At 39.7% G+C, this 22,959-nt stretch overlaps 1 protein-coding gene across 4 annotated transcripts in view; it reads left to right on the top strand.

The window, feature by feature from the left end:
* The window catches only part of HAPLN1 (hyaluronan and proteoglycan link protein 1), a 67,268-nt gene extending 44,535 nt beyond the window's left edge, over positions 1–22,733 (top strand). For 2 of the 4 annotated variants that reach the window (XM_075527491.1, XM_075527490.1), the window contains exons 3-5: positions 803–1,177; positions 11,000–11,302; positions 18,452–22,733. In XM_075527491.1, coding sequence (XP_075383606.1) covers positions 803–1,177; positions 11,000–11,302; positions 18,452–18,741 — 968 coding nt within the window. In that variant the 3' untranslated portion in view covers positions 18,742–22,733. The remainder of the gene's footprint in view (positions 1–802; positions 1,178–10,999; positions 11,303–18,451) is intronic. The other 2 variants (XM_075527492.1, XM_075527489.1) reach the window with 2 other exon arrangements.
* The last annotated feature ends 226 nt before the right edge of the window (positions 22,734–22,959 follow it).

Raw genomic sequence — 22,959 nt, 5'->3', positions numbered from 1 at the left:
TGACAAGTTTGAAGGAGATGACGAAAACTGATGAGAAAAAAACAGATTGAGATGATCAGGAAAGGGGCCAGGAGAGGACCGAATTTTACATTTGAAGATAAATTGGACTTCCTTACTTTGAGGAGTAAGTGCTCATCCTCAAGTCAGACAAGGAACTTGAACTCAAATGTTGGAAGAAAATGCATATAGAAAATTAGACATTTTAGAAATATACTGACACTTCGTGTCAATATAAATAGTGCTGTATGGTACAGTAATGCTTCTTCTCTTTTGTGAGTGTGATTCACTGCATCCCAGATCATGAGGGGCTTTGTATGCTGCTGCCTGAATAAACCGAGTCCAGGCATAAAAATTGAATTATGAAAAAAAATGCAGCATTGATGGGCAGCTCTGGAACAACCTGCAGGGAAATATGGGATTTTTGTGTGGAGCCATTTATGGATGATGACATTCATCTGCCCCCTGTACAACACTGTCAGTATATTGATACAACGCTATCTTCATGACTATGGAGTATATAGGATGGCCTCTGCCTGTATGAGGGGGCCATGCTGCAAACCAGTTTTCCTCTCTGCCTGTCTGGGAGTGCACACACACAGACATACTTGCAGCTAAGTAAATAATTATATGTAACTGGTTTATATGCCCTACTGCTGCATAGGTACAAAATGATTGCAGGGAACTGCTTCTGCAGACCTAATGTACAATATAGCTGGTGGTTGTTATGGCACTGATCATATCCATTCTGTAAAAGGCAGATTGCAGACTAATTCTTGCTTTTGTTTTTCTCCTTGAATCCTAGCAGAAAATGGACCCCGTCTACTTGTGGTAGCAGAGCAAGCTAAAATCTTCTCACACCGGGGTGGCAATGTCACACTGCCATGTAAATTTTACCATGAACACACATCAACAGCTGGCTCAGGAACCCACAAAATCCGGGTCAAGTGGACCAAACTCACCTCAGATTACCTCAAAGAAGTGGACGTCTTTGTTGCAATGGGACACCACAGAAAGAGCTACGGAAACTACCAGGGCAGAGTGTTTCTGAGGGAAAGCAGTGAAAACGATGCCTCTCTTATAATCACAAATATAATACTGGAGGATTATGGGAGATATAAGTGCGAGGTGATTGAAGGATTAGAGGACGATACAGCAGTGGTAGCTCTGAATTTGGAAGGTAGGTAACACCTGAATTACACTTAAATTCAGATTTGCGCTGTGGTAAGGAATACCTGCTTTTTTCTCCTAATACTGCTGATATTGTATTATCAGTGATAACAGCAAGCTGAGAAGTGGGATTCATTGTGCTCTGGGGATCTTGGCCTGACAGCCCATGACAGCAATCATAAATTAGAAGAACATTAGGACTTCTATAACTTACACTAGCCTATGGCATATTCAGCTCCCAGTGAGACCCGGTGTGAGGGGAGCCAAAAAAGAATGACCAAACATAGTATGAAGAACTCCATATGTTTTTAATTTGCTCCTATCACTTTACAGAAGTCATTACATGTTTTTACAGTAGACTTAGGCAAAATTATATTAAATATTCTCCTAATAGCCTTTTTACAGAATTTTGGGACAATTTAGATTACTGAACAAATATAAATCTTCTTACAAAGAGGAAAAATTTTCAAGTATTTTTCCAGACACAATGGTTTTGTTTTTTCCAGCCTTATAATTACATAAAATAGATCTCTGTATTGCCTGCCAAGACAACTCCTACATGTAGTCTGTAGTCATTTCCCTCAGCAATATTTCTGAAAACAATAAAATACAAAGCATTAGAAAAATTAGTGAAACAGATTTAAAGAGGACCAAAAATTCAGCTTTCCTTTACTCTTTTGAAATTCAGATAAATTCTACGAGATTCAATGCATGTAAACCAGCATTTGGCCTTTTTCCCCAAAGCACTGCACTGAACTCATCAGTAAACTAAAAGTTGCATGAAGATGTCTCCCTTACCCTTATACTTACCAGAGAGTGTGTGCCAGAGAGAACTTTATAGAAGCCACGTTACCTGTGGAAAGTGGTTAGGAAGAAAAAAGAAAAGAAGGAAATCAAACCCCTGGCTCTCACACCTGTAAACAGGTGAAATATATGACTGTTCCACTGAGGGCTATTGTACATTATGATGGTTATATAGTTACCTTGCACAATAAGAATGGCTGAGAGGTTCTTGGAACCAAATAGATGTCATGGGCTGAGCTTACTTCTTTACATCTGTTTTTCCATTCCTGGTTGGATGCTGCTGAAACCTTCCATTTCTGAGTGCAGAAAGGCCCTGCACAGTTTCTATGCCAGCATGATAGTCAATTTAGGTTGTTTCACTTCACATAATCCATCTTTAATAGGAATGCACACTGTTCTTTTCAAATTTAGGATATATACATGTCCAGTTTAAGTTGTCTAAAACAGTTTTGAGTGAAGACAGAAATGAGTAGGAGGAAAAAGCATTTCACTTTATTCTTCTCTGCTAGCCAAAGGCTCTGGAGTGTTCCGTCTCCTCTTCACTCGGGCAGGCACTGCAGTGGTTGCTGGTTGCAGCTGCTGTCATTGAGACAAGCCACTGAAGAGCAGTTTCTGCTTGGCGTGCTCAGCTTTACCTGAGTGAAAGCAAGGCTCTGGTCAGCTGCCCAGGCTGCAGGTATGGGCCCCGTTATCGGGAGGCACATCACAAGGTGGGCATCCCCAAGGGACAAGAGTGATCCACCTCACAGCACGGTTTCCAGACAATAAGGATGTAAATAAAAGTGTGATAAGTGCAGCTGCTTACTGCACACGAGGAATAGCGAGCACCACGTAATCCAGGTCAGAAACGTGCAGCATCTCTTTAGCTGTGTTTGACCCCAGCACGTCTCTTCTCCTTCCGCGCCGTTGTGCAGACAGTCCTGGAGCCAACCCCTGGGTTGCCAGGATGCTCAATAGTTTGATAATATTCTTCTGCCAGTCTCCTTACATCCTAAGTGCAGACCTGTATCAGGCTTCGAGATATTCCAGATAAATAACTGTGTATCTTGTTCCCCATCAGATACTGGGATTTCCCTGCGTTTTATGGCATTATGGTATTTTTGCCAATGTAAAAGGGTCAGAGCCGGTGTAAAATTTTTAAAGTGTTCATCACACCACACATCTGGACCAGATACTCATCTGGTGCCACTTCGCATTGTGCCTCTGAAGCAGAAGTTCATTAGCCTTCTGCTATTAAAAGCGAGGAGGTTCCAGTACAACTGCTTCCTGCTGTGCCAGGAGTGCTTGGGGAAGGGGAGGTGCTGACGGCTGTAGTGGCAGATTGGGAAGTTTTGCCTGAAGCTTGGTATATTTGATTGATGCTAGAGTAAGAAAGCAATGAGTAATCTTTTCTTTACTGCATATTACAACACAACTGAAAAAAGGAGATTTTTCTACCTTTTTTACTGTGACTGTTTCGTGATATAGCACCAGCCCATTGGATACGAGGTCTGCTCCCACCTCCCGATATACACTGTCCTCTCTAGCTCACTGCTGTTACTCTGAACAGCGTCTCCCTCTGAAGTATGCCAACTCCAGCCCATCCTTCCTGTTTTCCCCCACCTCCAAAATAAGGAGATTCATAAAGATAGGAGGGATCATATTTCTTCAACCAAGTACGTTCCAATCTCTGCTCAAAGGAAAGTTTATATATTTTAACTAGGGTCTGACTAACATAAGGAACAATGTCTTTTTAATGATTTTTGTCAGGCATGGGACAGATGTCAAACTGTTCATTTCTGACATTGTAGAGTGATGTTTCCTAAGCAGACAGGAAAATTTCATTTGAGAAACTTCGTGGTAAAACATAACCTTTCAAGAAGTGAGATAAGACCAGCAAGTGTGTCAATGTCAGTTCTGCTTATGGCACCTAAATCAAATTATTCTGGGTCTAAGTTTCATTGATGTTTCCTTCTAAAATGATAGCAATTAAAATGCACTTATATTTACAGTGGACATATATAGTTGGTGGAATGTATTCCTCTGTTTGCATGCCCCTGTGCTTATTTTTTCATCTCATCTGCAGCTTTATGCAGTGCTGGCTTTAATTGCTGTTTCATGTCTTTGGGTAATGCAGAACAGATCAAGGGAAAAAAAAAGTCAATCTTTGGACAAAAAAAAAAATCTATCAGCCCATCCTAACGTTCTACATCTGTTATAAATAATAAGGTTAATCTCACAGTGGGAAGGATTTGCATCAATAGCCCGATGTCCTGAGATGGTGGCCCTAAGGATGTTAAATTGGCAGCAAGACAAAACCATTTATATCCAGGAATGCCCGCTAGCAGTGCAAAACAGCTGATCACTCCAATGTGAGCTCACTGTACAAACAGTAAAGCTTTGGCTAGGCAAAAGCATGTTAATATATCAATATGAAAATAGTTGACCTCTACCTCAGTGGACCTTTTTTGTTCTCCGAATGTGGTAGTGTTTTATTCTTATTAGACTTAAAGGCCTCCTGGGATTACCATTAAATAAACTGTTCATAATAATTGAGTACTTTTAGCTTTGAAAAAAGAGTAGAATTAGATTCAGTCTGTATTTGTTACATACCTTGCATGTTTTCTTCGCAATTATTTAATGCTGAACCACACCATTTTCCCCCTACACTAGTGAGACAGTGCTGTCTAGCAGTTAAAGCTCAGGACTAGGATTCACTGCAGTATTTCACAACCACCAGCTCTAAGAACTATTCAATCATGTCATGATTATCATCCTGTTTGCAGCCTTAAGTACAAGGACTAGTCTAAGGGCAGGAGGCTTGGGCTGGGCACAGTGGCTGCAAGAAATGTCAAGTACTGCAGACAGCGGGACACTTTTTATGTTGGACTTGTCACCAAAGCCATTTTCTCGCTGAACTGGCCTTACTCTCCTCCTGCACATAAAATACGGATCATGAGTTTTACACTCTTTGTCAAATGTCCTGAGAGTCAAAAGCTTAACAAATTAAAAGGTCTCCTATGGCAGATAGATATTGTTGCCCGAGTCATAAGCAAAGAAAGAATTCTCAGCTTACATTACATTTTCTTTATGTTGGTGTTTTACTGTTCTACACTAAATTTTCTTTATGTTAGTGCTTTGCTATTTTCCTTTCTTATGAATACTAGGCACTGTAATGAATCTCAATACATCAGGTTTCTGTGCTTCGGCTTCCCAGGCATACGAAGGCTCTAGCACTGGCCCTCGGTTATACTGCTGAGGCATAGATTTTGTGTACTATTCCTTTGTGAGATTCATGGGGCAGGTGACAAAGAAAGTGGAACACGGCTAAACTGCCAAAGGCAGATTTTTACTCTATTAGGATTTTTTTTAATAGTTTCTGTCTTCAGGGAGAGGTGATAACTGAACACAGTAGTTTTGCAATACAGGCTGTAAAATAATTACTTTGTACATTCAACAGTACCAGAAATATGAAGATCTAGACAAAGCCATTAAAAATCTGTGTAGAAAGCTGCTTCTAGATAGAAGCTAACTCTTTGGGGGGCTCCACATGAACCAAAAAACCCATCAGGTTTTATGATATTGCTTGGAGCTATGTTAGTCTTTATGACCAAGATAGAGTTAGAAAAAGAGCAGGCATCTCTTTAAAAAACAGATTTTATAGTTCAAAATAGATCAAACAAATCCATAAGCTCCATATAAACAAATTCTTCCAAATTGTCACAGCAATCATTTTCTAATCTGTCATTTGCTCTTAAGTTGAATGTAAGCAATGGGGAATTCGTAGCTGAAACCAATATGAAACCAACTCCATGCTCTCAACAGGAGGAGAAATCAGATTTAGCCTAATAATGTAGGTCGTATTTCTTTCTTCTTTGTATTGGTGTTACATTCATATACAAAAAGCTATTTTAAATGTCCTTTGCTTGACAATCTTTGTTCTCTCTGCTATAAAACTGATTTTCTAGGACACACTATTTGTAGGTGCCTAGAAGACAACAAAAAGTCTCGTAAAGACAACAGGAGTTTGTCAAGAATAAGTCATGACAGACCAATGTAATTCCTTCTGTGACAGGGTAACAGGTCTTTGCAGACACAGCTGTGTTTGCAAGTGCTGTGAGAAATGGTACTTGAAAGATGCACGTGAAGTAAAAAGTTCAAAATAAAGCAGCAAAAAAATATCTGGAAATGATGGCCTGAAAGGAAGATGCTAAAAGAATTAGGACTAATTAGCCTAAGGAGAGCAAAGAAAGACAACAGTATCCAAATTTTGATAAAAGCTGTAGAAAAATAAGGGAATAATCTGCCCCCAGGCCAGGCGAGTCTAGTTTGTATGCTTGTATTTGTCGGAAAAAGCAACCCCACTGGCAGCTTGGTAACGGGATACCGTGGGCTGGAGGGACACCATCCCAAGCTTCAGTTTCATTTTTAGGGAGGCTGATACCTGCTGATGGCTAGTGGCCCACCCATGGAGTCTGTGCTGAATGATCAAATATCTGACAGTCCTGACAGGCAGAGAAATGGAGATGGATTGTCAAGGAAAATGAAGGACTTACCACTTTTCACTGAATTTTAGAAATCCAGCGTGGAAAATTTTGCCATTAAGTGTATGAACCTGCCAGCATAAAACTGTACCCTACAGTATAGTATATAGCAAACCCTACTGTTACCCAGTGTTTACACTGGCTACAAGAAAACTTACTTTTCTGTTTGGGCTAGAACTCAAGGAAGTCCATTTCTTTACTCTGGCTGTGAAAAGACCTTTTTTTCCATATAAGTCAACAGAAATTTGTGTTATTTTGTTCTATGTGTAAATACTTTTAAAACTGCTAATTGTGTGTGGAGCTGGCTTAATAGACACCTATAAATTGTTACAGGAGTTGAGCTTTCTAAGGTTATTTCCTCACCTTGTTGTCTTGGGTAACCGTTACAGCTCCTTGCGCTGACAATGTGTCTGTAGTGAATGGGTAATTGCAAAGCACTTGCAGTGAATATTAGGGATTACCTGCATATAAGAGTCTGAAATACAAATAGCTTACAAAGGACACACAAATATCATATCTTTTGCATTCCCTAAAAACCACAGTAACAGAAGCAGAGGTGTATATTTGTGGAATTGAATGTAAAGCAATCATAGAAATATAGGTGTGCACATGGGGAGGATATGTTATACATCTAGTTCTCATGTTCCGATTTGGTAGAAATCCTCATTTCTGTTACAATAGTCATTTTCAGGACTGCAGTTGCGTTGTCACAGGTACATACAGCAAGCCTCATGCATCCCTCCTCTTTCACTAACAGATTTATTCTCCACTGAATTGATGTGTCTAGGGTTCTTCCTCTCTTGCTTGGAGGAAAGGAGGTCCTTCCCTGGGAGTAGACTCATAGGATCATAGAATGGTTTGGGTTGGAAGGGTCCTTTACAGGGCATCTAGTCCAACCCCCCTGCAAGAGCAGGGACATCTCCAACTAGATCAGGTTGCTCAGACCCATCCAACCTGGCCTTGAATGTTTCCAGGGATGGGGCCTCCACTGCCTCTCTGGGCAACCTGTGCCAGTGCCTCACCACCCACATTGTAAAAAAATTTCTTTCTTAAATCCAGTCTAATGGTAGGACCTATTCCAGAGAACCACGTGTTTGGGAGAGGAGCCACACTGTGAAGTCTATATTGTAAATTAATATTCCCCATGAAGGCTCCACAAGTGTCTCAGCTGCTTCCTTAGGGTAAGGTGGTTAATCACTAAGGTCAAGTTAAGGCTCCTCAACTCAGTCTTCCGACAAAATAACCAGTTTTTAACCATCTGAGGCTGGAAGTTTTTCTCTTCCTCCATTTCCTAAGCTGAATTTGTTAACGTTTGGAAGTGAGTGTTTTGTCTAGTGGTAAAACACAGTGTTGGAGTCAGGAGTTGAGGTTTAGTTTGTAGTTTGGGAACAGTAACAAGCCTCAACACAGCTTTTGTCCATTCAAGAACAGATGGGCTGGATTATCTTTTGACAGGTTATAAAATCCAAGACCAAAGATGCTTTGCAATTAACTGAAGTTCAGCACTGCTAAATTGTAACAAAAGGAAGATGAACAGTAAGATCTAGCTATGAATTTCACTGTTTGATAGGTTTGATAGGGAAATGAAGAAGAAAAAAAATTATATTAACAAAATGCGAGATAATGCAAAGCTACACAAAACACAAACCCAGTCAATTTTGCTACACAAAATCACCAATGGCCACCCCCATCTGCAGGGTGAAATTAATGCTAATCAGTTGCAGGCTTGTACTGCAGATGAACTCAAACAAAAATCAGCTTCTATGCAGTCTACCCGACTATAGCCCAAAGCTAATATTACAGTTTTGTGCATATTTATGTTATTAAAACGTTATGTCCCAAACTGTCAGACTCAAGTAAGATTTGTAACAAAATTACATACATATTTAACGCCTTTTAAAAAGTGATTTTGGAAACCTTAAGGAATCAAACCTGTTTGAATAGTTTCCAATTAATTGTTGCTCAGTTTTTAGAAGTATATAAGTTTAGATCTTGATTAAAAAATACCGACCTCTGATGATTTTAGCTGATTTTTTACATGTATATGCAAATCAGACACATGTACTAGACAAGGAGTTGGTTGTCTGGGGAAGTGCAGTTCTGGAAAAATAATAAGTATTGGATTTCTAATAAAGTAATAAAGCTTGGACTCCTCTAACATTTGCTACATTTTTATTATAGGCAGTGATATTTCTATCCATTAGCACTGAGGAGGAATGAATAATTTTTTAACAAAGAAGTGAGGAGGAGGAAGGAAAAACAGAGTTCCGGAAAAACATGAAACATCTACAGCTTCTTGTTTATGAAGTTACAGTTACAACACGTCATGTTACACTTCATTCATGCTTTATAGTTCAGAACGACTAATAACTGAAAAGTCCTTTAACAAAGGATTTACAAAAGGAAAGAACCTCAACAGACTCTCTAGTTAATTGCTGAAGGAGAGCAAAATACTGTTTATTATTACCCTGCCAAGTTTACATTTGCATGCTTTCTTTTCTTGGACCAAGTCACTGAAGTTTAGTAATAACAAAGATTTTTGTTATTACTAAACAAAAATATCACTTCTTGGATGACAGAAGGGTGAGGGAGAGAAGGGAAAGAAAGGAGACATTAAGATACCGGTGGAATAGACACTGAAGTGGGTTTGAATGTTTGGAAAGAAGAATGGCTTCATTGCATGGTGACGGTCTTGCATGACCATAATGTAATTTCTCTGTCCTATGCTACATTGCCTCAGAGACAAGGAACTTGATATAGGCAGGAGAATTCGTCAGCAGGGAGAAAGTAAAAAGAAAGATGGATGTTTATACCAGTGTAAAGTTTTTGGCTCATGTCATGTGTTATCTTGTCTTCAGTCCCTCTGCATCCTACAGCATTTAGTTCTACAGAAATGTCTGGGAATAAACATTCTGAGCTGGATCTTCTCTGATGCCATTTTATTTCAGCTTAATATGAGACTGGGCTAAAGCCAACTGTAAAATTTAGATCTTGGTTAAGTTTCTAGGCCCTGCCAAAGGTTAGGGTGGTCTGATCCAAACTTTTGTTTCAAGTCTCTTTCTTCTCTTTTAACAGAGCCACATGGGGAAGTGGTTCTTCAGCATTTTCTGAAACATCTTTCATGCTTCAAGAAATAATCTTTAACTACAGATCTTTTTCATAAAACAAGCAGAAAATATACTGTGGAAAAATCTGTCAGATAAGGGCGATGACTTCAGTTAAATGTTGCTGCTGAAACAATTCTGGAGGTGTCCCTGCATTTCCCATCTCCACTTGGATGTCCTCTGTTATGAGAAGGTCTCTCTGCCATACCTGTCTGCAGTGGCTCACCACTGATGAGCAACAGACAGGGCTTTGGGCTGGCCTGTGGCTGGTCCTCAGGGGTGGAAGGAAGAATTTGGCAGGTCCATGCTCCTTGCACAGTGGCTGTCCGGCAAGCGTCCTTTGGCTAAGCCAGCAGTGCTTGTGGCAGCCATAGGGGTAGCGAGGGAAGGTGGTGTCTCACGTGGCTTCCTACTAGGGCTGTCTTGTGTGGCTGCATGCTGTGTGCTACATGGCTCACCACCTGCAATTGGGGAAACCTGTCTTCTGCTCAAGGAACCATGCTCCCTGATGCCCTCTGTGAGGAGCTCTCCCCCCTTGAGTGGTGACAAACTGCCAAAAAACAGCTTCTGCTACAGAAAAGGAGCAGAAAAGTCTCCCTAAAACCACACACAACTTCACTGATTTTATTTCCCTGTAGATTTCCTACTTTAAGACCTCAGGACACTAAAATTATGCCTCCTACCAGTCTAGCCTTGAAATGTTGTTATTAAGCCAGGCATGAAATACCTTCCCATTCCTAGTATGATGTGAAATAAAATAAAAACAAACAAAAAACCAACTGTCTTGAACCTCTCAGAAAATCCATGCAAAGAACATAGCACTCTTTTATGTCAATCAAAACATTTCATTTTAATGTCTATGTGTAAAAAGAAATAGTTCATATGCGTCTGTACTACAATTTCTTTCTAAATGACTGCCAGAAAATCCCCAAATCCCATCCCACAAAAAATAGAACTAGGCTGGGTTTTAATTTATTTTTTTTTAAATGAGAAATTGATCTTAACAGCTGATAAACTGGAACTTTCTGATGAAAAACGTGTAGTTGCAAAATTTTAGCCAGCTCTGCTCATCTTTAAACACTCCCAGAGTGCACGAGGGTGAGATCACAGTGGGGACAGCAAAGCTGCAGATGGGCGCAACGTGCAGACCTGGCACAGTTCCCATTGGGAAAGGGATGAGGTTATGGGGAGAGGAGCCAGCATAGGTAAGGCAGCAGCCCTATCCCCTTCTCAAACTGAACGGCTGATGTGCTGACAGGGCGTTTTTCCCCAGAAATAAAACCACAGTCTGACACACACCGTGGCCTTAACCTTTATTTCTCCTTCTGGTGACTGTAAATGCTGTTTCCCTTTCTTCTGCTCTGTCAGTGTCCAGTCACTCACCCTCTTTCCTCCACTTAGGTGTTGTATTCCCTTATTCTCCACGTCTGGGTCGTTACAACTTAAACTTCCACGAGGCTCAGCGAGCGTGTCTGGACCAAGACTCTGTTATTGCCTCCTTTGACCAGCTCTACGATGCCTGGAGGTCAGGGCTGGACTGGTGTAATGCCGGCTGGCTCAGCGACGGCTCCGTGCAGTACCCCATCACCAAGCCCAGGGAGCCCTGCGGAGGGAAGAACACAGTGCCTGGGGTCAGGAATTACGGGTTCTGGGATAAAGATAGAAGCCGATATGATGTTTTTTGTTTTACTTCAAACTTCAACGGTAAGAGCCTTCTTCACCCCTACCTTGTAAACGGCTGTTTCTGTGCTTAGCAAAGGAACTCCAATGGCAGCAAGTGATATTTGATTTGTCAAAGCTTATGTTAGGCTTGGAAAATGTTATTGTTGAATTTGCAAGGACACATGCGCAGAGTAAAGTTGTCTTTGCCACATGTTCACGTAGATCGTTTTTACAACTCAGAACTTGTGTTGGCAGGAGTTTCTAATATCTCCACTTTCACCCCATTAAAATTTATATGTACTCTTTTAATGTTGATATATGCTCAGTTTATTTCAGTTAAAGTGATGAAGAAACCTGCGATTCATTAATTGAGCTTTCCTGTTGAATTCAATTATAATTATGATGTTTTACAACTTAAATATATCACCAAAACAAAATTCTGATCACCACTTCATCTATGCTGTTGTGTCAAGCAGCTCCTGCTCATATACCAGGTCTGACTAATACTTCCTTATCAGCAAAGCTATTTCTAGCTTTTATGCCTAATAATTCATATTCCTAATCTTAGTACACTGCCAAAACCCTGTTCACTTTTGCTCTAAACCTTATTTTAGTGACTGCAAGCTTTTTTGCTTTTAGTAGATGTTACTTTAGGTATGAAATGACTTGATTTCAGCTTGCTATCATTTCAGGTTTAATATAGTGGCTGAAAAGGATTTAGAAAGCATAGCTGTGAATGAGAGGAATGCTGCAAGTGAACATGTGCAAAAGGAGTCTACAATCCTCTACAGCATCATACTTGTGGATAATTGCTACGCAACTTTGCACATGTTTGGCTTCCAGCCCACCCAGACCAAGGAGCGTGGCCTTTTTTGTTTATGCACAGATTGCTTATCCACAATGAAGCATTTTTGTCCTACAGCACACCAAAAAGTAAACATAAGCCTTGCTCTCAGAAGATATGGTCCAGTGCTAAGTCTACTCCACCCTCTCAAAAAACCCCCAGATCCTCAAACCAACAATATTAAATTAGGCTGGATGTGGTCTGAAACAAAAGTTTAGCCGATTTTTATCATGTTACATCATTCCATGAAATGCTGGCTCAGTTTTTTCCTGCATCATTTATCCAAGGTGAAATCCTATATGAGCTCATCTCTTATATGCAGATTTAACCATGTACTATAGCACTGACGAATAAACTAAACAAGGAAAAAGAATTAAAATATGATAGCTGCACTATTCATAATGCTTGCAGGGTAAACGCTTGTGACTACTGGTCACTAATCACCACCCTTTTCCACACTGGCAGCTGGACAGTATCTTTTAAGGAAAGAGAAAAATCTTTTCTGGAAAAAAAAAGAAAAAGTACATACAGATAAATATCGTCTGTGCATTGATACAGCAAGAGAGAGAAAGAGGGAGAAAGAGGAATGAGGTAAGGTAAGGATAAGGTATACAGGGAGTAAAGAAATCAAAGACAAGACACTAAAATGAAGATCATCCTTGGTGAGTCTGTTAAACTGACCTGCAAGACAGAATACTACACAGCACTAGGATGATATACAGAGCTAAGCACCATCTTTTCTAGTTCCCTACAGCTCAGTGCCATGTAAGTCTCTCAAGGTGTCAGCAGAAAATCTGGACTTCTGTTTCTCTCAATGTCCATTTCCTTAACCAGCAACTCACCAAGTTACGTTATCCTCACACGTCCCTACTATATTCTCCACTGTTCATGTCCCAAGCTTACCTTAATATCCACAATAAAACCAGTCACTCTCCCAAAATGCCAACTCCCTATTTTCAGCTCAACACTTCAGATAGCTTATGTACACTTAATAGCATACGTTAGCTTTCTCACTGTAAAGGGAAAAGATTATAATAACCCATTTTGCCACCAGGTTGCAATTGCCAAAGGCAGTGGCTACGGGCAAAGAGCTATTTCTGCAACACCCAATATTGATTCTCTCAGCTCAGGAACAGCCAAGGAAAATGAGAAGTGGTTAGGACACCATGCATTTCCAGCGGTGGCAGTGACTGCTGGACTCTCCTGACGGTATGAAACAGAGAAGCCTTCAGCTTTATGTCAGGGAGCTGGAAAAATGCCAAAGGCCCCAGGATCGGGGGAGTATAAGGCAAGCTTAAAAAAAAAAAATCTCAAAGAGTGTCAGTTGTGGGAGCTGCTATGAAGAAAGAGGGTGAGTGAGGTTTAGATTTCTGCTAAGTGGGTTCTTTTTGGGGAAAGAAGTACCCCAAACACATTATGATCTCAGGGATCATTAAAAAAAAAGGGGGGGGGGGGGGCTCAATTTTAAATAGTTCAGCAGTCAAAGCTAAAAAGTCTTTGTCTAAAATACATGCAAAGCTTGGTTTTTACCTGAAGAAGAAAGGTGCAAACCAGCAAAATTACAGTCAGCCGTAAAAAATGAAAATGTAGTCATCAATGCAGTGAGTTCAAATCCAGGTTCAGTGTTTTCGCTCTAGAACTGTTGGATCCCATCTGTGGTGAGCTGAATATACCAAAAAATACTGGTAAAAAAAGGTTTTTTATACCATTAGTGAAGAATTCTACCTGAATTCCTGTTACCTATACAGGGAAATTGCTTTAGCAAAGTTTGTCTGCAATGTAATATAAAATAATCATAGTACTTTATGAAATTACTCTCTGCAGTGTCTTTCCTTAGACTAGTGTAAGTGCAATAGCTGAACATTTTGTTCTGCCTGTATAACGGCTTCATACTCAAATCATTCTGTTAGTTCATAGAACTGTTCATGTTTTGTGTCTGCAGGCAAAGCCAAAAATCTGAAAATGTTTCATACACTTTGTAAATCGTAGTACCAGCAATTTACCAGTTTATAAGAATATATAGTGATGTGTTGATGCATTGATAGACACAATGCAAAGAGTAACATTAGCATAATGCTATCCATTAAATCCATCAAAATATTATGACATAACATAATTTCTTTGCCTCCATAGAAATAACTATTGGATGGCAACATGTTTCCCAACCTGCTTTTACATTCCTCATGTTTATAAAGACTATTGAAAATGAATATGCACAAGTGGGGAGTATCTAACTTAAATTTGGAAATTCCATGCTGGAATTTCCTGATGTCTGTGTGCTCAGCTCCACTCCCTCACAGCTGATTTCTCCTCTGCTTTTCCTTCACAGTAGGAGCAACTTTAGCCCATGTTCTCGTTAGAAAAGCTAAAGGTTCCTGCCCCACATGGTGGGACAACCTGCCATGATCCAAAGGTTTGCAAGGGCTGCAGACCACCCCAATTTCTCTCCCATCCCTGCACCAAGAAATGGGGAAGCTCCTCTTCCATACATTCCTTCTAGAAGGTCAATTTGGGCTTCTACACACCAGCTCAGGGGAATAAATGCAGCTAAATCCTTTTGTTGCAGTCTTCCCCACAGAGCCCAAAAGACATGGGACAAAGAATATATTATAGTATAGCCGAGTGGTTATTCTTTGCTTAATTTAAAAGGGTTTCTGAAAGAGAACAGTGAGTTTCTTGAAGCAAAAACCATGGGGATCTTTTGCACTGAAAAATGTTAAGTCAGCTAAATATAAACATATCTATCAGCTTCTCTATAATTAAGCATTTTCAAAGAAAAAAAAAGTATAAGTAGAGCTTGTATCACACTTTCTGCTCATTAACATTTTGTTATGTACTTTGCAGACAGAACCACAGCGCATAACTGATTTTTTATCAGCTCTAGCAAAATCAAGGAAAAATCTCATGTTAAAAAGTTAAAAATACAAAGAATACATTTTAGGGGTCATGTTAAAAGTGTAGCTGTGAACCACCTGTTTATTACAGTAATGCATATGATAAGCTAACCACCTATGCCCTTTAAATGGGAGAAAGGTATAGAAAGCCGTCTCTGAATAATGCATGCTAACTGCTCATTTGACCACTTCAGAATATTTTATTGCTGGAAACATGTAGCTATTGTTCCAAAAAGAGAAACAAACCTCCCCAAAAGAAAATTTCATAACCTTTCTTAGAAGTGGTTGCTTCTGAGTCACCAGATTCACTGCTGATATTGGGGGGGGGGGCTGGAAAAGGATTTTTAAAAATTGTTCCCACATCACAAATTTTTACCATGTTCTTCAATTTTGAGGAACAATGGCCTCTCTCAACCATTTAGTATTGCTATAAGATATACTGAACCGTGTCTGCTGAGCAGATGACAGGGTCTACCTATTGTGCAAGCTACAGTTACAACCCGCTGGCTGCTGAGAACGCCTTTTATGGCCGCACGAAACCACAAATTAGAGCAGTTTGCTCTCTACACAGTAAAACAACTTAACTGATTTCTGTGGTCGTAAGCTTTTCGGCGTACGTGTCGATCGCTGGCTGCAGAGGCAGTCCTGCACTCAGCGTTCCTCCTACGTGTGCTGCCACCCCCCAGGCAGAGCTTGCTGCTCGGCTGCCCCTGCGCAGCATCGGAGCCAGCAACCTCTCAGGAGTTGTCTTAGGGCTGAGCCCCGGTGCTTAGACACTCGATGGCTGGCTGCACACGGAGGCATCCTCTCTGAGCGCTCCACCGAGAATCCTCTTCTGAAGGCATTGCATTAATACTTTCATGCAGAAGATAGCGAACGGGGTGGTACTGCCTTTCTGTGCCTCTGATGGACCACTGTCTAGTATATCCAGCTGCAATATAAAAACTTACTCTTAAATCTCTCAATTTAGAGATGAGCTTGGAAAAATCTCCAAGGGTGGTGCATCTCTCAAAATCCCAGAGTCACAAGGGTGTAAGCTATTTAGGTCATGTGCTCAAGTTTTCCTCTTTAGGCTGTTCTGTTACATGCAAAAGCTGAAAATAGCTGTTATAGATGGGGTTTGATTAGGTTTGCATAAACCCTCTGCCCCATGATTTGGATGTGAGAAGTCAAATCAAGCATGCTCATCCTCTGTAGGAGTGACCCATCTACCAGATATTAATGAGAGACAGTTAATGCCTCCCTCTCCTTCCACATCAATTAATAAATACTAAGATTGAATGCTTAGGAACCCTCCTAACCTATTAGCAGGGGAAAACCACCAAATCTGTACTGAGTTTATTAATAGAATTTTATTTAATCAGAGATTCCGGATACACATTGCACCCCTGTGGAGTTTACTATTAAAGTTCTCCTATTGAAGAGAGGGCAAGGTATACGAGCTTTTACTATTGATGTCATATGTCAAAAGCCTGACCTTACTGCAAATCCCTAGGAAATTACATTCCATTGACATATGGTTTGAAGAGCAGCTAATAAGCTGGGTGAAGTTTACATACTATCAGTCCAAATCCCTGTTCCCCTAAGTCTGAAATCCTGTTTGCTTTGGGGAAACCTCTTAATAACATAGTAGGAACAGGTTTCCACTTAATAAATATTCTCTTTAGCAACACCTTGTAAATGCTCTAAACTTGCTGAAACGGAGTTGAGCAAGCGTTTTACAAAGGGGTAGATTATCTACTCTGAACAGTTTTCTGTGGAAATACTGTAGATATTGTCTCTGACAGCAATGAGATTTTTTTAAAAGTTTCTTCTCCACCACAGCTGCAAAGTCAATGCCTTTTTTTTTAATGTTCTTGTCATGGTATACAATTTCCAGCCTTTACACAAAGTTAATTCAATTATCTTTGTATTGTCATCTGACCTGACATTTCTTCACTTAGAAAAAAGCTATGTGTTTTTTGCAGGCATCTGGAGCTGATGTAACTTTTCATCTTGCTCACTGCTTTTTCTTCACCAAGAAAGTAATCTGAAACTCAGCAGCATTCTGGTTGTGTGTTTGCCTGGTTTTTATGAGGAAGAAAAAGGACATTATTCTGGAGTACATTCTTAATTAAGAAGAGTGTGCTCCAGAATTAGAAGATCCCCACATGAATAAATTCCTTTGTTTTTCAGCTAACTTGCCTCTCACAGGACAGTCAGATTGAAAAGTTGTGAATTTACTTGGAAATTGTTATTCCTTCAAATAAACAGTATTCCTCTGCAATCCATTTCTACCTCACACTTGGTTAATTGTGAAATCAGTGATGATAAATAACCCTAAGTATAATGAATGAAAGGCTTACGATCAGTTTATATCGCCTTGATAAATGAAATTAATGTTAGTATTATTGCTGCATACGGATTAGTAGGGGAGACTTCCTTTTTTAGCTTTACTCGCTGCCATATGTTTTCATTACCTTGAGGCAGAGGCACATTTTTCTTAGTGGCACTATCAGCTCAGTGCCGTCTTATGGTGAGGATATACCCTTTGATGCCTAAAGAGAAACAGAGCTGCAGAACTGCTGCGCGTGGTTTTGACGCTGCTAATGAAGACTTACGACAGGCATGGTTTTGATCTACCACAGGCTCAAACTCTGCTTCTGAGAAGCTGCGCAATACCTCAGCTTTCTTACAGAAAAAAAAAATAAAATTGTGCTTGTACTTGATCAGAAACAAGGTCACCGCCTTGTCAGGGAGTAAAACTGCATGTGTTACCTGCAGCCACCCTCACCCAAATGCTATCAAAGGCCAGATCTTGCTACGCCATGCTTCCGAGAAGAAAGCTCGTAAAGGTTTTAAGCCAATGCTGGGAGCATAATGCAGAAGTGCACTGCTTTGGATGTTTAACTGATTTCCCTTCTCTGACAGTAAGCTACAGATGCATGAGGTCTGCTTTGCCTGAAGTCTGTGGGGTTCCTCAGACATTTGCATTGTCATTGGCACCTTTTTGGTAAATGCGTCCGGCACCATAAAGTCAGATGCAGAACAGGTGCCCTCCTCCGAATCCCAGGGTGTCTTCCATCATCCCTCTCCCCTGACCTTTTTCCTGCTGTTTTTCTACCTCTGAGGATGAATATGCATTGCAACAGTTCAGCTACCACTGAAAGCAAGTGAGGGTGCGGATGCCATGCTGTGCTAAGTTAGCAGAAATAACTATAGTGCTACTTTTTTTTGTTCAAATAGTCTGTTTTCTTTACTTGCCTTTTTTTTTACTCCTAATATTTATCAACTCACTATACAAATAATTAAGATATTTTTAACAGTGCAACATAGAAATTGCACAGTCCCACATCAACCAGTTTGATATGATTCTGTAGTCGAACATCCCCATTTCTCCTCAAACCAACTTCATAATATCACATCATCTTAATCATGTCGCTAATGACCCTCTTTCCTTCTTTCTCTTACTAGGTCGTTTTTACTACCTGATTCACCCGACCAAGCTGACCTATGACGAAGCCGTTCAGGCATGCTTGAAGGATGGAGCTCAGATCGCTAAAGTTGGCCAGATATTTGCTGCCTGGAAGCTCCTGGGGTACGACCGCTGCGACGCTGGATGGCTGGCTGACGGCAGCGTCCGCTACCCGATCTCCAGGCCAAGGAAACGCTGCAGTCCCAACGAAGCCGCGGTTCGCTTTGTAGGCTTCCCTGATAAAAAGCACAAGCTGTATGGTGTCTACTGTTTCCGAGCATACAACTGAAAATACCTAGAGCACAAAAGTTTTAAATTCATTAAGAACATGTGAAAGATTTCTTTTCAATATGAACTCATGCAAGTTACCAAAACTGTGATAAACCTTTTTTACTTACTGTAAAGAGTCATTTTCATAAACCCAACCCATTAATTTGTTGGTTTTTTTTCTTTGGTTTTAATATTTTTGTAAAAGTATCATTCCATAAATATTTTAAATTAATATAATTTAATGGAAGCTCTAGGTAAGGAAGTTTTAGAGCCAAATTCTTTAAGCTACATCATCCCAACAAAATATACTTTTCATGAATGGGGGCATGCAATAGAGCTTGATGATTGCTAGGGCACAATTATGGAATGTAAGGCTACTCAAAGCAGAAGCTTTTAAAAGCACAAATTTTACGTGTTTCTATCAGTTTCTCTAGTTTGAGAAACACTGCAAATTGATTATATCAGGAATTTTGAAATAAGATAATCTTTTTGTTAAAGGGGATAAGTGAGGTTTTGCAAAAAAAAAACCTTGCAACAACGTAGATTAGAAAATAACTGTTTTCACTGGCTTCACATGGGAACAACACAGAGTTTAATAAAAGCAGCTAAAACAGTCCACAAAAATAGGACTAGTTTTACAATGTAAAATCTTGCCTTTCTGAAAAATAAGCTCATGGTCCTGTGCGTAGGAACAAGCACAATTAGTTCTCCTGAACATTTCAATTGTGTTTTTGTTGTGTATAAGTCATTGATGAGGGAGTGAATAATTAACTAATGAGAAAACCCTATTTTCTTCTTAACTCCAATTAAAGATGCCTGAGAAGTGTTGTATTACCTTTGAGTAGCTTTACTGAGGTATTTTTAAACTCTTAAAGGCCATTTGCTAAGCAGCATATAGCATCTACTCAGGGCAGTTGTATAAATGAACTGCTGGACAGAGAAATTGTAAACTTTAGCAGCTTGATTTTACATTAGCCTTTGAAATGTTATTGTGTTAATGAAAGAACATTACAATATTTAATATTTCTTACCTATTTACATATCACATGGAATAAAAATTAGAAAAAAAAATAAAATTATTAAGTCTTAGAACAAGATTACTAAATAAAATCTGAAACCAGCTATTAAGGTTTAGAAGAGAAAAAAAACACTTTTTTTCCTTACATCTCATTTTTATCTAAAAATTACATCTGTTTTTTAAACTATTGATGAAAAAATAGAATCGCTAGCCCTGAATTATTTAGTTAAACCTCTTTACAGGTAACAGAAGAAAGTATGGAAATACTTCTTTTCACTAAATCTGCAGTGGTCTAGGTGGAAGATGTTTACCTATATCTGCCAGTGTCAGAGATAAACATGTACTGTGCATGGTGCCTAGGATTTTCAGAGCTGCCTAAAGCACTAGGTCCTCCCTAAATACCAATTTGAGGGAATTTGGATTTCTGATGCAAACTTATTTTGGATGCAGCAATTCTTGGTGCTCATCTTCAGATACCTTAACGCAACCAATTTTTCAGAGAGTGGGTGCTCAAGGCTTTCTGAAAATTTAATACGTTTATGGTGTCTCAAGCTGGATATCCAAAAAACAAAGAGGCCACTGATTAAAAATATCTTGGTCTTGAGTAACCTTTTAGGCAGTTTTGACATTCTCTATCCAGTATTGGTTCTACCACTTAAAAATGGAGAACTCTTTTTTCCTACTCTACGCTTGCTGACTATGAAGATTTCAGAGGACCAATATTTGTATTACGCAAAGTTTTATAGCTTCCCATTGTTTCTGTATCTAAATGAGATATAGTGGTATTTATCCAAGTAGGACACAAGTGGTATGCTTTCATGAACGGTTTAGTGTAGTTATTTTCCCATGGACATGAGCAAATAAATCTCTTTCCCAGAGTGACTGTGGTCCTGTTTTAAAACTCTGTGAACAAACCAGGAACAATATATGGTAGGATTGTAGTGGAAAGATACCATAGTGTAAGAGGTATTCTATTGGAGTTCATTCCATCCAGCTCGGAGGCAAATTTCCATCCTTCTGGGGATATTTGTATCCACTGTGGATATTTGCTCATACTATACAGATGAAGCAATCTTGGTGCCAAACCCCCCCTCCCCCCCTTTTTTTTTTAATCCACTAGGAATTGGATTTTCTTGAAACTCTATCACTTAGCTATAAATAGAGGCTTATTACAGGTCAAGCCCCTAAACCCATGTAACCTTTTCCGAACAGCCATTTTTTAAATCACTGTCCATTTCACACATTTTCTCAGGCCACTCAGAATCCTTTCTGAACGCTTTGGAGAAAAAATGGAAATGGAAAGAGAAATGGAAAATATCCATACAGGATAAAGAATGGGGTGTGAAAGACTGGACCATGACCAAGAGGAATACATATTATTCCCCCATCCAACCTTCAGAAATATGGAAAGTCTTTTCTGAAGCTTGGACAGGGAGGTTGTGGGATGGGAAAAGCTATAGGGAATATCCCAGTTGTTACCCCAGCTAGATCCAGAGTTGCTGTAAAGGGGGAAGCCTTTTATGCTCTATCCTCCCGAAAGATCTGCTAGATCTGGAGGAGGCTGCGTGGTTTTCCTATTGCACAGAGGTGAAGAGACCCTCATGAAATTTTTTTTTTTTTTACCTCTCCAGGGAAACCCTTCAGAGGGTTTCACCCAGACACATCTTTTTTGCAGGAATGGGGATTATATTTTGCCTGCATAAAAAATGTACACATCCAACCCACTCGTGGGGCTGGCTAAAGTGCCCTCACTGCTAGACCAAAGGCACTGCGGGAAAGGCGAATTCAGCCTTTCACCAACTTTGCAACGCTCTGGAGATAGCTGGTCAGGTCCTAAATCACAGCAATCTCAGGCTTGCGCTAGCTTATGCCTTCTGCGTCCACATCTCCGGGCTGCCGCTGTGACAGCCCGGGCGTAGCATCCCCCTAACCCACCCCTGCTTTGTGCATCACCCACACCCCGGGCCGGTGGCTGAGCAGGCTCTGCACCACCCAGGTGATCCCTCAGCTCTGGGGAAAGCCCCTGAGCTCCCAGCTCGGCAGCACAAAGAGACCACAGGACAACAAGGAGTTGGGTCTCCGGAGAGATGCTGAGCTGGCCTGTGATCACAGATGGCCGAATTTATCGTTCAGTTATGCCTGTAAGTTCGCATTGAAGATATTGCTTGCTAGGAATCATATGTTCATGTAATGGAGTCACAGTATGTGAATTTGCATTTGTCGTGTTACTTTATGAAGAGCCCAATAGTCTAATTTGGGATCAGGCTAGATTTAGATCTATGTATTGATATACAACATTATGTATTATTATAACAGATACAGTTAATTGGATAGTTTGATGAAAATATGTTCGTATGAAAAAAATAATTAGTTCTAATGTAAGCAGCTATAAAAACCGTAAAAAGCGTATGATTACCTGAGAAGTGGGCACAAATAGACAAAAAGACACGAATTATATTTATTTTTACAGCTACTGACTCCATTTCCTTTTATAACGTCAAATGTCAGGATGTTTTCTTATATTTGACTAAGCTAGCTAGGTGCTTGGATAAAAACTTTAAAAAGCAGCTTAAGAACTGGATAAAAGTCTGTGCTATTTTCTGTTCATGAGAGAATATTCTATCATTAGAATCAATTAATGTTCTCTGTCATTATCTTGTATTTCACAATGTATCTGAATTTTAATGCCCATGAATTGACAACAATTAAATCATGTTGTTCTTTTCAATATGATGATTTCTCCTTATTGACTGGCCATTCTTCTACTTCTGTCCCAGAAAACACAAAAAGAAAAGGAATAGACCAAAGTATTAAAATACTTACTTTGCCACAGTAAAGAAAGTGATTACAAGACTAAGGGGAAAAAAAACCCCAGACTACTCTGTGAATATGATTTACAATGAAAATAAAGAAAACTGTAATCCAAAGCCTTTGTTTTATGCTTCTTTGAAGCATTTTGAAAGTAGAAATGCAAGTACCAATTTCTTCTTTGTGTTCTCTTCCATCTTCTAAAATAAAATAAAGCATAAATAAGGAAGGCTTTTTTTTTTATATGGTTGGTGTTACACTGCATATGCATCACTAGAAATTGGATGTAGAACAGTGTTTTGTGTATGGGAAAATTTATGAAATTATTTATATAATCCTATGGCCTTGGAAATTAAAAACAAACAAAAATTGCTCTTTGTAATGTGCAACAAGAAAGATTTCCAGTGTCAA

Source organism: Mycteria americana, chromosome Z (genome assembly GCF_035582795.1).
Source record: "Mycteria americana isolate JAX WOST 10 ecotype Jacksonville Zoo and Gardens chromosome Z, USCA_MyAme_1.0, whole genome shotgun sequence".
Taxonomy (NCBI): domain Eukaryota; kingdom Metazoa; phylum Chordata; class Aves; order Ciconiiformes; family Ciconiidae; genus Mycteria; species Mycteria americana.
The sequence above is the reverse complement of the archived record's forward strand: the minus strand, read 5'-3'. Positions and strand labels throughout refer to the sequence as shown.